General features: G+C 35.3%; 1 protein-coding gene across 6 annotated transcripts in view; it reads right to left on the bottom strand.

Annotated features, from left to right (window-relative positions):
* ROR2 (receptor tyrosine kinase like orphan receptor 2) overlaps positions 1 to 5972 on the bottom strand; it is a 241264-nt gene extending 235292 nt beyond the window's left edge. For 2 of the 6 annotated variants that reach the window (XM_074280667.1, XM_074280665.1), the window contains exon 1: positions 5234 to 5368. Coding sequence is in view for 1 of the 6 variants with exons in the window: in XM_074280663.1 (XP_074136764.1) it covers positions 5234 to 5585 (352 nt within the window). In the remaining 5 variants the exon portion in view is untranslated. The other 4 variants (XM_074280666.1, XM_074280668.1, XM_074280663.1 and 1 more) reach the window with 3 other exon arrangements.
* Between the last annotated feature and the right edge of the window lie 9480 nt (positions 5973 to 15452).

Raw genomic sequence — 15452 nt, 5'->3', positions numbered from 1 at the left:
TTTAATTCTGTGGTCTTGCTCTTTGGGGAAGTTGTCCAGTCAGAAATCCTTGAGTCTCACCCTCCGTAGGGGTCTTGAGTAGTCTTACTTTCCCATATCCTTTAAGAAATCCCAGTCATGTCATTTTTCCTTATAAAACCTACTTAATGGGCTAAGGCTTCGATGCTGCCTTCTTTTGGGTCAATCAATCCTCCCTGAAACTCTGACTCTTGATGTCTTTACTCTTACATCTCTCCCATGTCACATAGTTTCTCCTAACCCCATACCTTGTGGTGTCTCTCCTAACCCCACCAAGCCTACTGGAATCTCTCCTGATCCCACTTCTTATATCTAACTCTTTGGGAATGCCAAGTCCCTTTTAGTATTTAGCGGGCCAGCTAAAGACATGCCCCAATCTCATGTGTTGTTTTCTTTCTCCTGTTACAGTTATAGTAGGGAAGTTGCCCTTTCCATGTCTATTGTTTTCTTTCATTTTGTCTATAACCTATTCCCCTAAATAAATCTATCTTTTGCCAAAGAGAATGGCCATTATGAATTCTTCACATATCTAAACCCTAATTTTTAGTGTCCTACCATTATCTGTCTACATCACCCACATCCAGATAGTTACAAAAAATGAATTAAGTTTTTCTTTACCTAAATTCTTTCCCTTTAGATTTTATCATTCACTTCTCCATCCCAAACATGTAATATCAATTATGAAACTCAGTAACAAATCTTTTATTCATTTTTTAAAGTGTTATTAGAATTCGCAACATTATTCAATTATTTTTGTTTCCTCTTCTTCCACCTCTTCTTCCAACATCATTACCATTACCACCTCTACCACCCATATTGATTTGAAATAGATTTTTCATAAAATATATTCTGTGACAACTGAATAGTCTTTACTTATTTCCAGTTTCATATTCTACTAAACGTTTACTAGAAGATGAAATAAGATCAACGAATCATAAGTAGTTTGATTAATCCGTGCTACTTCCATATTAAGCTTTAAAAAAAAAAAAAAAAGGATGACCCAAACTACAAAACTTCCATGTCACTTAAACAGTACAATAGCTTAAATCTCAAGATCACACGATCATTAAGGGTAAATTTGAAAGGTCTAGCCAAAGCCAAGCTAGTCCAACCGTATTTAGCAGATGAAAACCAAGACCTAGAAACAACCTAGAAACCAAATAGTTTAAATGGAATAGTTTAAATGGATTTCTGAAAATCGTACACTTATTAAATATGAAAGGTAGGATTTGAAATTAGATCACTAGGCTTTTAAGTTATTACTAAATATGGTTACTACATTTAGAGGCACTGGTAAACATAATTTTACTTCAAATAAAGACCAAATTTTACTGTTAAGATTAAATCAGCAGCCTTTTCAGAACAACCACTTTTTTTCAGCCCAGCTTAGTAGTTATAATCCAGAAGTCAAAATAAAAATGAAAAAAAGAATAGTTATCAAACAACACTGTCTCTAGAAAAGTAGCAAAGGCCCAGAGTTTGATTTTGTGAATTGTAGATTAGTAATCAAATAGGGTTCCACACTAAAGGCAAAGTTAACATTCTAAACTGTGGCAAAATGAATTTTAAAAGCCAACAATTTTCCAAAAAATGTTTCACTCTTATTTGCATGTCCATACAATTTACAATAGGAAGAGAGAAGCTAAATTTTTCAAATTGATAAAATTAAGACAAAATGGAACAACTAAAACCTGGCTGAAATTCACTTATCATAATTGTAGACTGAGTAAGAGATAACTAATTCACTATAATTATATGACCCTTTAACATATTACAAATGTCCCTAGGAGAATAATCCTTATCTAAGAAAAATTATGACAAAAAAAAATTAAATTTCTCCATTACACATATTCAAACATGTGCAAAAATCAATTACTACATCACAGGGCAGTCATAAAGACCCAATTTATGCCAAAGCATGTCTTTATAAACTATTGGCAGTATTTTTTTAAGTACAAACATTAAATTGTAAATAGGATTTCAATTTGAATTTTCTCTGTAGATCTTTTTTTGCAACCAAAAATTCAATCAATAAAATTTTAAAACAAGCATTTTCCTGAAGGCCCAGAGTTTTATTACACTTCTTTCTTATATTTAACAATGTGTAAATTTCCTGATCTTGATGACTTTGGAAACTCTTATATGTCATTTTATTTTTCATATTTAAGAACACTCAACAGCAATCAATATCTTCTCTCTCTTCCCTGCTACTCCCTTATATAATGCAGGGCATTCTAATTATAAAACATTTGCTGATAATATTTTTTAATGAAAGAAAATTATTCACCTTCATCTATTCATATGATATTGTTTAATATGTGTAATTATGATTACTTAGAATATTGTGTGCTGAGAAGTTGATTGCAAAATACATCAACAAGATGAAAAGGAAAAGATAGGAAGAAACTCTGTTTTAAAATTTTTATTACTGCTAGTTATTTTTATTATTATTCCACAGCAATCAAACCTTGTTACCTATTATGAACATAACTTGATATAAATGTTATCTTTTTTAAATAAAAAAACTTTTCTTACTCTCTACAAATAGGTGCTTTCATTTTACTGAAAACTACTGTAGCCTTTGAAATTATTTGTTTTTGATTTTTTCATTCTCTCTTGGATCTTTATCATTCTTGGTTTAGGTCTCTAGATAAACCAAGAAACCAACAAAAAGAGAAGCTAGTGCCTGCTCTTGTTAATTAATCTCAACAAATCAACTAAGAAGTTCTGCCATAAGCAAATGTTGCCAAACTCCACATTGTAAAAACATTGTTCAGATATCATCCATAAAAAGACAACTACAAATAATAGTGTACTTATCCTCAGATGATTTTGTTTACACTTAAACGGGGAAAAAAAGTTGGGGGGGCCCAAGTCAGGTGCCATAAAGAACTAGAAAACATTTTGATATGATATTTTGTTGAATTAATATGAAAACTGATAAATAATGCCAAATAACGCCTTAAGTTTTTAATTCAAGGATGGTCAAGGTAGTAGGCTAGTGAAAATAAAAGTTAAAGATTAATTATTATTTCTATTATTCTCTGTAGTAAGTAGACTAGGGCAATAACAAAGATGAGGGAAAGTGGGAAAGGGTTGGTTGGTTTTAATCGGAGCAGATTCAGAAACTTTCAGGGATAAACTGTGGGAGGGGAGAAGTGTTGGTCCGTCTGTCTTCAGACAAAGCATTAATATACACCAAGAAGAAAAAGAAGGGGAAAAAATTTTCATAGACAACTCTACCATCTTCCGAATAGGAAAACATTTCCACATCTATTTGCTAAATAATCAGCCTCTAATAAGAAGATTCCTTTTTTCCACTCAAACAAGCCAGTATCTCCCAATTACCTGGGCTTTGTGGAGAGAGGGAAAACAGAAAAGAAAGGCTGAGGAAGAAGTTACTTAGGAGTTATCTAAAATCCCTCACCAACAGCCAAAACACAAGATAGTCTTCCATTTCTGATGTGTAATTATTGGAGTTAGGACCACCCCACACACACTTTCCCTAAGACTTGTAGGGGAAGAGATAGTAAAGACAGAACTAATCCTGCAATTCAGGAAGTGAAGCACGTACCCGGCCTTCCAAATCTCGAAGGGAGAGAGAAAGAAAAAATAAATAAATAAAAGAGAGGAAAGCAGGATGACTTTTCAATCTCCTCCCCCTATCCACCCCCAACCAAATGGCAGAACTCAAGACTTAGCTGAATAACAGGAAATATAGGTATCTGTCACCTCCTGGAGAGTGGTAAATGGTTTAAAGGAAACCAACAAAGGGAAGAAAATTCCTTTCAAATTTGCAGATCTACAAGAATAATAGGTTATTCAAATCTGCTTCATCCCAGCTAGGGCATGGGACTGCAGCATCCTCAGATCCAGGAGGGACAAACACTCCACTCCCATCTGTGAAATTAGGAGTAAGGAGAGAATAAGAACAGACTTTCTACCTCACTCCCCATTAAAAATAAGTAAATAAAAAGTAGCCTCTTTAGACTCCAGCTTACAAAGGAAAGTGCCTCAGGCATGCTTTCTAGAGCTGGGATCCGAGATTTAGGCCTTTCTTTACTCCTTTCTCCCTAGATTTTGAGGGAAAGTCAATGTGAACCAGGTTCAGTTCCAAGAGGTTCAACTTACATTATGACTGAGGTAATAAAATTTGAAAATTTAGCAAGTCTTTTACCACAAACTACAGCTGGTCACTTTCGCTTCTCTTCTGGGGAGAAATGGGTCCACTATTGCTCCCACCTCGTATCTTGCTGGAAGTGAGTGCTCCAAGGGCGTCAATGGATTTTGATGTTCATTAAACTGGATTATTTAGTTCTTAAAAAAATAATAATAACCTCTCTCGCTCGCTCTCTCTCTTCTCACATAATAAGACTGAACCAGGTCTTAAAGTGTTGATTCCAAAGTCTTTCTCTGACCCTACCTATTTCATTCAAGCAAATATAGGATTCAGAGAAAGAAGGTACTTGAGCGACACCACCATTGTTCTTATACGAAGAAAAGAGATCTAGAGAACTCGCTCAAAGTCTAGATTCGAATTCAAGTATCCTTATTCCAACTTTAGTTCTCTCTGGCATCAAATCCACCACCCGGGAAGACCATTTGAAACCAAGCCTTAATTAAACCCCCATCAGTGCCTAGATCACAAACTCCTCCCCCCTCACTCCCATTTTACCAACAGGCAAAACAACCTAAAGAATCCCTTCTAAGAATAATAACCGAGCTAAGAAGGGAAAGAGGAGCGCGGGGCAGGAGCAGGGAGGGCAAGGAGTTTTACCCAAATCCCGGTCTGTGGGTAGAAATATAAGAAACGTGTCAAAATAGGGGTTGGGAATGCACTGGAAAAGTCTAGGCTCACTCACCCTGCTTCTAGCACACATTTTGACAAGAGTGCCGGCCATGTTTCTTATGGGAAGCTTGGAAAAGGCCCCCTCCTTTTTCGCCCTTCAGGCAAACTGCTACGCCTCCTCACTCCATCAACCCTCGTTCTCCCGAGGGGATAAAACAATTTAAAAACATTAAACTGGCTCTTTAGAGCAAACTGAACGAGCACTGTAACATTTTAAAAGATTTCTAACATTAATAGCGCTGAGCAATGCATCAACATCCTAAGATTACTGGCTCCTCAACACAGTGATATATACAAAGGGAGAGAAAGAAACGTGCCAGATATACCGAGGAACTGGATCAGAGTGGAGGGGAGAGTCCTTCTTACCTGCGGCCCCAGGCATTTGAAGTGGCGGAAAAGCCACCAAAAATGCCATGGCGTAAAGAGCCGCCAACTGAGGCAATAACTTCTCAAAGCCCTGGGCCTCTCCAGCGCGGGCCATGCTGTGCAGCGGCTCCCCCCGCTCCGGCTGCCTGCCTGGGGCTACCAGCGAACTCTTGGCGGGGATCCTGCCCAGCTCTGCAGAACCCAGGGCACCGGCTGCTGCCGGGGCGTCTCCACCCTCACTCCAATCACACAAAGGAGTGCCTTGTCTCTTCAACTTGCTCCTGCTTTTATTAACGTTGGCTGCTGAAGTTGTTACAGCAGTATGCTCCAAAGCTGTTTTGTTGCTATTCATGATGCGGATGAAGTTGTTTGGCAAGTAAAGACTGCGCTGGGTAATTTTTTTTTTTTCGGTTGCTGTTTTCTACTTCACTGGTTTATGCGGTGATGGCTGGCTCTCGTTGGGTTTGTCCCAGGACCTCCACCAATCGCTTTTCCCCCCCTCTTGTTCTTTCAAATTTGGTTGTTTTCAAAGAAACTTTTCTTCAATTTCTCTCTAAAGCATCCTCCCCAAACATTCCCCCCAAATTCCCCAGTTCCCAGATGAGACTCTTTCAACTCCAACGACCTCACCACAGCCCCGTCCAAAATTGAGTATTGCAGAAGAGACACCCGGGAGGTGAAAAATCTCCCAAGAGAAGGGGAGGGATGGATTGAGAACTCACCCTCACACACCGCTATAGAGAAAGTGAGAAAGAAAATCCTGCATGACGCGCCCTCTGCCGTGCACCCGGTCCAAGGCATGAAAGACCTTAGACCCTTATACGAAGTATTTAGGGGACCGGAGATAAGGTATTTAGAAAAGACTCTTTCTAATCGGGTCATTTGTATAAGTAGGAGAAAATTTGGGGGAAGGGATGCAAATTTCGAACTTACCCATGTTTGGTTTTTTTTTGTTTTTGTTTTTTTGTTTTTTGTTTTTTGTTTTTTTAGCAGTGTCCTCCTACATCTGTGCCCTGCTGGTTAAGCACTGAGTGCTCTGTATTTTAAAAGCAAAAATATTGCCCTTGGACATATATTATGAGATGGAGATGGCTCGCCCCTCTAAACCGGGATTTACCCAAAGAAAACAAAGAATTGCTTAGGGGAAAGGGTTACATCTTTCAATCTTCACCAGGGCTTCCAGAAGAAAACAGGAATAAAGTGGAGAAATTGATGATGTTGTTTTGAAATTTTTTGTTTAGAGACACGTAACCAAGTGAAAATAAAATCGAAATAGTTTTTTTTTAATTTACTAAGATTAAGGTGTACTTATGAGGCCGAACTACGAAAGAAACTGTAAGAAACTAATTGAAAAAGTAAAAAGTAAAAGGAGAAAAATCATTGGTCCATTAAAACTTCATGGATTTACCTCCTTTAATCAGTTGCTTTTCCCTTCCTAGTGTGCAGTAACCAATAGTCCACAAAATATTGAAAGTAATTACAGAGTAACAGTAAATTCAGAGTGAACATTCCTGAAAATCTGATCCTTTGCTTTGATTTTATTTAGTCTTATCATTAAAAATGAATTGAATAATTATACCCATTGAAGGAAGAAAACTATGTTTGTTCTCTGAAAAAGCTACAAAGCATGCAAAAGTAATTTACTTCAGCTGTGAGGGGGAAAAAAATTGGAGGCAATTCAAACAGCATGTTTCCTTCCTTATTCTTTCTTTAAAAAAACACAGAGCACTCTAAAGAACTTGCCTTATGAAGGATAAGGGAGAAAAAAAGAATTCTTTTTCTCTTATTTTACAAAAAAAAAATTGGGTTTTTTTTATTACAATATTTAGGCATCTTTAGAGGCAGCCTCATGTAGTAATTGCCAGCCTTGCAATCTAAAAGACTTTGGTTCAAATTATTCCTCTAATACATATTGACTATAGACTCTGGGCAAGCCTATTACATTATTTGTTTGTTTGAAAACTTTGTACCTCAGTTTCCTTTTATTTCAGACAATTAATTTAACATAGATAAGGTGTCAAACTACATTGGTAGAGGAGATTCTCCACTAGTGGCTTCCCACACTGATAAATTCACTGGGCCAAAAAAAATTAAAACAGTTCAGGTGGTTTATCCGTTAAAAACCATGAATCCCAGGCAACATGATACCTTACATTTGGAAATGGTCCATATTTTTATTTAGGCAACATCCTAGCATATGGTAAGCACTTAATAAATGCTTATCACTTGATTGATTTGAAGTAAAAGATTTCTCAATCCAGCCTCTGATACTTATTATCTCTGTGACTATAGACGATTTATTTTGCAAACAAGTTTTACATATATGTATTATTTGATATTGAAATTGAGCACCTATTAAATTAGTACTATTCACTAAAGAACCTGAAATGAGGACTCTCTTGAGTTTGAGAAATTTAAAATAAGAAAGGGGAATTGATTAATTTCTCTTATACATTTCAGTTCCTTCATTTGGCAGCAAATGCCATTTCAAATGAGGAAATGTGTGGTTAGTCACTATCTGCTCTAAAGAAGGGAGAAGAAAATCCATGTATAAGACTTATACACGTGAAAGATATTTATTAAAGGATGTATTTTACAACTCACTAGACACTGGCATTGGACATTGTGGATCTCCAAATCTATATCTAGGCTGTGATGTGGTTTGAGGACCAAAATGATATGGTTGATATAGACATCAGATGATAATAGGCACCAAAAGTTGGGAGGGATTCAGTCATGTGAAGAATTCACAATGACCATCTCTTTGGCAAAAGGTAGATTTATTTAGGAAAGAGATTACAGAGAAAATGAAGGGAGACATAGATACTAGGAATGGTAAATATGAAATAAAGTGGGAAAGATATGAAAGACAAGTTCCTCAGTGGAACTCACAATTACCTAGGAGGAAGGGGGCATCCATGAGATGGGGGTATGGCTTTAGATAGCAGGCCAAATCCTGAAAGAGACTTAGTCCTCTAAAGGAGTTAACTAACTGTTAGAAAGAGAAGTGGGATTGAGAAGCATAGTGGCGTTAGAGGAGGTACCATGTAGAATGGAGAAAGACACTGAGAGGGCAGAGTGCCATAGTGGACAGATCCAAAGGAAAGCAGCAGCCATGGGATGGCCCACAGTAAATTTTATAGAAAAAATTTACAAGAACATGACAGGGATTTCTGACAGGGCATGGCAAGGTGAGACTGCTTGGGACCTCTACAGTGGGTGGACCCTCAGAAGTTTGACATAACTTGTATCTGAGACTGTATGACCTCCCCAGAGAGTGGGACCATGAAGCTTACCTGATTTCTTGTCACGGCCTTCTCCCTGCTTATCTCGGGGATAAATTCTTTAGTTTCTCTCTGTCCAAAACACTATTCAGGACCTCATTAATTAGTTGATGGCCTTGTCCTTTTCTGGGTTGCAATAGAATGGCAGGTTCAAAAACAACTTCCTAGCTTTCCTTTTCTGTATATATTTCCCTCCTCTGGTATATGTTAGAGAATTGCCCTCCTTTTTTAAAGGTTCCATTGGTGATTGGTGGTGAGCAAGATCTTTTCTCCTGACTCTATTTCTAGATCAACATGTGAGGGATAATACCCTATCTAAAAATGACTAATCAGAGACCTCTCAAAGCAAAAAGTAGAAAAGTCATTGTTTACTAATAAATTCTCATGAGAATGAGCAATTCCACCACGAGGAGGGAAAGAGAAAGTTCTCAGTAGAAGGGCTAAAGAATGAGTAAAGATATACAGTTTTTATAGGTTCTGTTACAAAGGATTATACCATAAGTTGGGGAGCATTGAGAAATAGGTACCAAAAGTAGATTAGAACGAAACATTTTCAGTTTCCCTGGTTCCTAGAGGAATCATCCATCAGACCTTCAAACTTCAGATTACTGAGCTGATGGCATTTAATAATCCAAATATTGATAACATTGAACAAGGATAAACGTCTTTATCTCTGGTTAAATAAATGCATCTAAAGTTTAAGTAAATATTGGCTAGCACACACCGTACTGATATAGGTCACAGAGACAGAAATAATAATAAAAAAGATAAAATATAGAAAAAGAATTTAAATATCCCTGTAAGTTCTTCACCTTATCTCTCCATTCCACACAAATACTTTGGATTTTCTGAGTGCAATAATTCTTTGAGAGGAATGAAAGTGTGAAAGTAGAATATTTTCCTTGTTTGCTTAAAGTTAGCTAACAATGGTGATATAAAAAGTTCTATCTATGATATTAGTTGTTATGAAGTCTTTGGGGTCCCAGTAGACACATCTATGATGATATTGTATGAGAAAGAAAAGGAGACTGGTTTTAAAAATGAAATGAAAAGAAAAATTATTATTACAAGATACTAGCTAGGGGATATAGACATGAATCTTTCTTGGGATTTCTGCCTCTCAAATTGTTTAGCAAGAACTTTCAGCTTGGTCTTTAGCTGTTCTGTAAGGGTAAGAATCCTAAATCTTTTTAAAAAATTACTTATAACTTTTCTCACTTGAATTCTAAATACAAAATATAAATTTAGATTTCTTAAGGAAAGGTAGTGACTTCTCAAAGACAACGAACAATAGAGAAGAAAAGGCTTTAGTTATTCACATAAGTGTCTAAATTTATATACATATATACATTCTATAGTAAATAATATCAATTCATTTACATTCTGCAGAGTGACTATCACAAAATTGTAAATTGTAAAAAATGTAAAGATAATACATCTTTATATACATTATTGACAAAAATATAGATACCAAATATATGGTGAGCATAAATAGAATTCAATATATTATCAATGATAACTTGAGTGTCAAAAGTATAAAAGACAAATATAATTTGTAAAAAGATGTTAGCCAATCATGTAATGAGAAAGCATGAAAACAAATAGACCAATCTACTACAATCTAAATTATTAAACACACACACACACACACATATATATATATAATGCATGCACAAATCCACAGGAAAGCCTCCAGTGTTTTAGGTAGAAATATATATATATATGAAGAGCTTACGGAAAGACATAGCTGTCTGCTCAGAATAAAAAAGACAAGCATAAATAATTTATTCTCTTTGAGTGATTCTTTTCATTGACTTTTAAATTACCTCAAAATTTGATTCATCTAAAATTGTAATTTTTCACAGTTTACAAGTAATAAATATCAGAACAATATTTTTCATTCTTTTGAAATTGTCTTTTAATCAAAAGTATCTTAAAAATTTCTAAGTACTCTTAAGAAGTATGTCTCCTGGGGTACTAGGAGCATTAGCCCTGGAGTTCAGAAGGAACTGAGTTCAAATCATGCCTGGAACACTTGATACTTATTAGTTGTGTAAGTCTGAACAAGCCCCACTTCCCTTTCTTCTCCTCAAACCCTCCCTCAAAAAATTGTGTCTCCTCCAAAACAGATTTCTTAATGTATTTTGATCACTTCCAACTGTGAGTGCATACATTATTTTTATCAATATTATTTTGGGAGGACGAAGACTTTAGGATCTAATCAACTGTTCTGAGACAGCATGTTATATTGTTCAGAATTGTTATATCTCTAAGCTCTCAAAGTCGGAAGAAAATACAATTTCAATTAATGGGAGGAAGCAAGAGGAATTTTTTAAAAAATTAGATGTAAAGAAGTGGTTAAAAAATAAGTAGGACTTCATAAAAGATAGAGCAATAAGAGTTAATGGACTGTTTAGAGTGGAGTGGAACCAACATAAGAGAAGAAAGGAAAGAGAAATGAAAAGGAATTTCTGCCTTACATTCTTCATTATACCAATGGATATACAATATCACTTTTTTCATGAATTTACCTAGTCAAATAATTTATCACCTAGTTTCCAAACTTCTGGTGATAAGCTTCTCTATTATGTATTAGAATACTAATTCAGACAGCAGAAATAACCTGTTTTTTTAAATTTTCCCAGTTTAGTTGAACCTGCTAAAATTTCAAATCCAGTGGTATGCATGTAACGGTATGGAGGTTCATCTCCACATATTACTTAACTAAAACTTTTGTGCAGACCTATCCTTAATATATGGATAAAAATCATGATCTTATCAATGTGGGTACTTCCTAATACAACTTACCTCATATTTATTGCTTCTTACACTATGTGGCAATCACATATCACTATGTGATGGATCTATGTCCTAGAATCTTTTCATAGAAGATGCATCCAGGACTTCCAGTGCAAAGATGACAGAATGAGGAAGCAATTCCATGAAATCCTCCCCAAAAGATAAAAATGGCCTCAAAATTGATCTAGGAACAGAAAAGCAGCTTATCAGCACAGCAGAAAAGTTCTGTTTCCCTGGGGTAGAAGGGTAAGTCCCAGTGCAGCAGCAGTCTCTAGCCTCATAGTAGGAAGTCTTCAACAAGGCTCCAATCCTGGGGCAATCCACCTGAGACCCCACTCTCCTGCAGGTTAGTAATCTTCTAGGCAAGCCAGCAAGTTGTGCAGCACAACAAGGCCTAACCCCAATAGTCCTACTCTCAGCACAGACCACCAATTAAGCCTAAAACACTAAACCAATAGTAAAAATAGTAAAATTAGTAAAACCTAACCAATAGTAAGGTCCTGCCCCAGCAGCAAGCCAGGTATAAACCTGGGGAAGGTCAGTGACAAAGTTCCCTCTACTATTTCTCCCCTTCCCTCCTGCGCCCTCCCCCCTGCCAACAGAACCATAGCAATCCAGCAGCAAAAACCGACACCTAGGGGAAGCCAATAGGGAAGTCCTACCTCCAAGTAAAAGCCAGAAGGGAAGCCTTCCTTCTAGCACAAGCATGCAATTAGGTATGGAAAATGAATGAAAGCAAGCAGCAAAGACTCTGTGCCCCAGCACAAAAAAGAACTTGATTATAGAAAATAACTATAGTGACAAGGAGGATCAAGATACAAACTTAGACAAGGACAACAATATCAACATGGCTATATATGAAGCTTCAAAGATATGGTGACAAGAAGGATCAAAGTACAATTTAGACAAAGACAATAGTGTCAAATTGGCTGTATATGAAACCTCAAAGAAAAAATGTAATTTGGACTTGTCCCCTTACCCCTGTTATACCACTCTCAAAAGCAAACAAAAAACTCCCAGAACAACTTTAAAAGAATTTTAAAAGGCAAATTAGAGATGTAGAAAAAATTTAGGAAAAGAAATGAGAATAATGCAAGAGAATCTTTCAAGAAAAGTCAATAGTATGGAAAAATATAAATAAAAATTCACCAAGAAAATAACTCCCTAAAAAATAGAGTTTCCCAAGTGTAAAAAAGATATACAGTGATATATAGCTTTTGCTCACTGAAGAAAATAATTCCTTAAAAATTAGAATTGAGGGGCAGCTAGGTGGCGCAGTGGATAGAACACCAGCCTTGAATTCAGGAGGACCGCAGTTCAAATCTAGTCTCAGACACTTAACACTTCCTAGCTGTGTGACCCTGGACAAGTCACTTAACCCTCGCCTCAGAAAAAATAAAAAATAAATGAATAAATAAATAAATAAATAAAAATTAGAATTGAGCAAGTAGAAGCTAAAGATTCAATAAGATATCAAGATATAATAAAACAACATCAAGATAAAGAAAAATGTAAAATTTCTCAATATAAAAAACAACTGATCTGGAAAAGGACAGATAATTTAAGAATTACTGAACTACCTGAAAGCAGGAAAATAAGTAAAGGAAAAAAAAAAAATCCTGGATAACACCTTTCAAGAAAGCATCAAGGAAAACTGCCCTGCTATGCTAAAATCAGAGGACAAAATAGAAATTAAAAGAATGCACCAATTGCCTGAAACAGATCCCAAAATGAAAACTTTCAGGAACATCATAGCCAAATCCTAGAGCTCACAAATCAAGGAGAAATTTCTGCAAGTACTTAAAAAGAAACTATTTAAATACTGTTTTGTAATGTTTGTGGCAGCCTATAATATCCTGGCTAGCTCTCTAGAGGGCCTCAGGATCAGTCAGAGTCAGGATCAGTTAAAGTCCTTGGTCTTTAGGAGGAGAAATGAAGGAGGCAGGCAAGCTGCCACTCAGCTCATTAAAGATGAAGTCTGGACTCTGGAATCTGGAGCCTGAAGTCTCTCCCCTGATTGTGCTGCTGCAGAGTGACTCTTACCATCTCCCTCTGCCCTCCAATCAGCAAGCAAATTGTGAAAAGAGCCATCACATCACCATATCATCTAAATATATGTATATAGAACCATTATCTCACATGGTGTAGGTATTAGCTTTAAGTGTTCTGCTGTCTTAGATTCAAGCACACCTTTTTAGAGTTTTAGCCCTCTACAGCAGCCCTTTTTGTAGGCAAAGGTAAATGTTGAAAAAGTATCCATGCATATGTTTTGAAAATAAAAAGCTTTAATTAAAAAAAAAGAGAAAAAATAAATATTGTTTGGTGAATTTGGCAACTTTCACATTAAAAAAATAAAAACAGAAGTTTTCAAATATGATATTCTGGAGTTAGGACTACAGCCAAGAATCGCCTCCCCAGCAAACCTCAATATATTCTTTCAGGGGAGAAATATCTATTTAATGAAATATAAAACTTTCAAGCATTTCATTAATTTCTAAAATTTCTAAAACCAGAGCTGAATTAAAAATTTAATCTGCAAATATAAAACTCAAGGGAAATATAAAAAAGTAAAAAAAGAAAGAAAGAGAGAGAGAGAAAGAAACAAGAAAGAAAAAACATGAGATTCAATAAGGTCAAACTGTTTATAAAGTTATTTGGCAAGATATCATTTGTAACTCATAACTTTATTATTATAAAAGCAATTAGGAGTATATATACACAAAGGATAAATAGATATAAGGTGATTTTGATAGGATAATACCATAAGAAACAAAATAAAGGATGAAAAAGTAGACTGCAGAAGGAAGAAAAAGGGAGGATATAAAATGGGGTAAGTTATATCACATAAAAGAGGCATAAAAGACCTACTATGATAGAAAGGGAAATGGGGAAGGGTTAGCAAGCAAAGGTTAAACCTTGTTCTCATCAAAATTAGTCCCAAAAGGGAACAGCATATGAACTCACTCTATTTTATCCTTTAAGGATGCAAAATGGTACAGGAATAAGAGAAGAGTTGGAGGATGGGTAAAAGTGGGGGCAGATTGAGTGAGGTGATGATCAGAAGTAAAACACTTCAAAAGAAAGACAAGGTAGAGATAAGAGCAGGGGAAAATAAATAAAAGGAAATAGCATGGAAGGAAATACACATTTAATTATTATAACTAATATGTGGAATGGGATGAACTCACCCATAAAATGGAAGCAAATAGCAGAATGGATTAAAGATCAGGATACTACAGTATGTTAATTACGAAAAACACATTTGAAGCACAGAGAAACACACAGAGAAAGAAAAAGTAGCAATCATCTCAGATAAAGCAAAAGCAAAAAAAAAAAAAGAAACTATATTTTGCATAAAGGTATCATAGACATTGAAGCAAAATCAGTACTAAAGATGTATGCACCATATAGCATCTACATTTTTGAAGAAGATAAATAAATGAACAACAAAACTATAAGCGAGAAATCTCAACTCTCCTCTCTCAGTACTATATGAAGCAAACTAAAAAATAAACAAGAAAGAAAGTAAAGAAGTGAACAAAATTATGAAAAATTTAGATATGATAGATCTCTGAAGAAAATTGAATGGGAATAGAAAGGAATATGCCTTTTTCTAAGCAGGATATGGCACCTATACAAAATTAACTGTTATTAAGAAATGAAAACCTAACAACCAATGCAGAAAAGCATAATGTAATACAAATTACATTCACTAAAGGGCAATGGAAAGGTAAAATAAAAATTAATTGGAAACTAAATAATTCTAAAAAAAAAATTTAAGTGGATCAAAGAATAAATCATAGAAACAATAAATAATTTCATCAAAGAAAATGGCAACAATGAGACAACATATCAAATTATATGGGATGCAGTCAAAAAGATACTTAGGGGGAAATTTATATTTCTAAATTAGTTATATCAATAAAATGGAGAAAGAGTAGATAAATGAATTGGGCATGGAACCAACAAAAAACTTAATAAAAGAAGAAATTAAAAATCTCCAATCAAAAACCAAATGGAAAATTCTGAAAAACAACAAAGATATTAATAGAATTGAAACTAAGAAAAGCATCGAACTAGTAAATAAAATTAGAAGTTGTTTTTATGAAAAAATAATAAAATAGATAAACACATTA

The sequence above is a fragment of the Sminthopsis crassicaudata genome, chromosome 1 (assembly GCF_048593235.1).
Source record: "Sminthopsis crassicaudata isolate SCR6 chromosome 1, ASM4859323v1, whole genome shotgun sequence".
In the NCBI taxonomy this organism is placed as follows: domain Eukaryota; kingdom Metazoa; phylum Chordata; class Mammalia; order Dasyuromorphia; family Dasyuridae; genus Sminthopsis; species Sminthopsis crassicaudata.
Note: the sequence above shows the minus strand (reverse complement) of the source record. Positions and strands in the feature narration are given on the sequence as shown.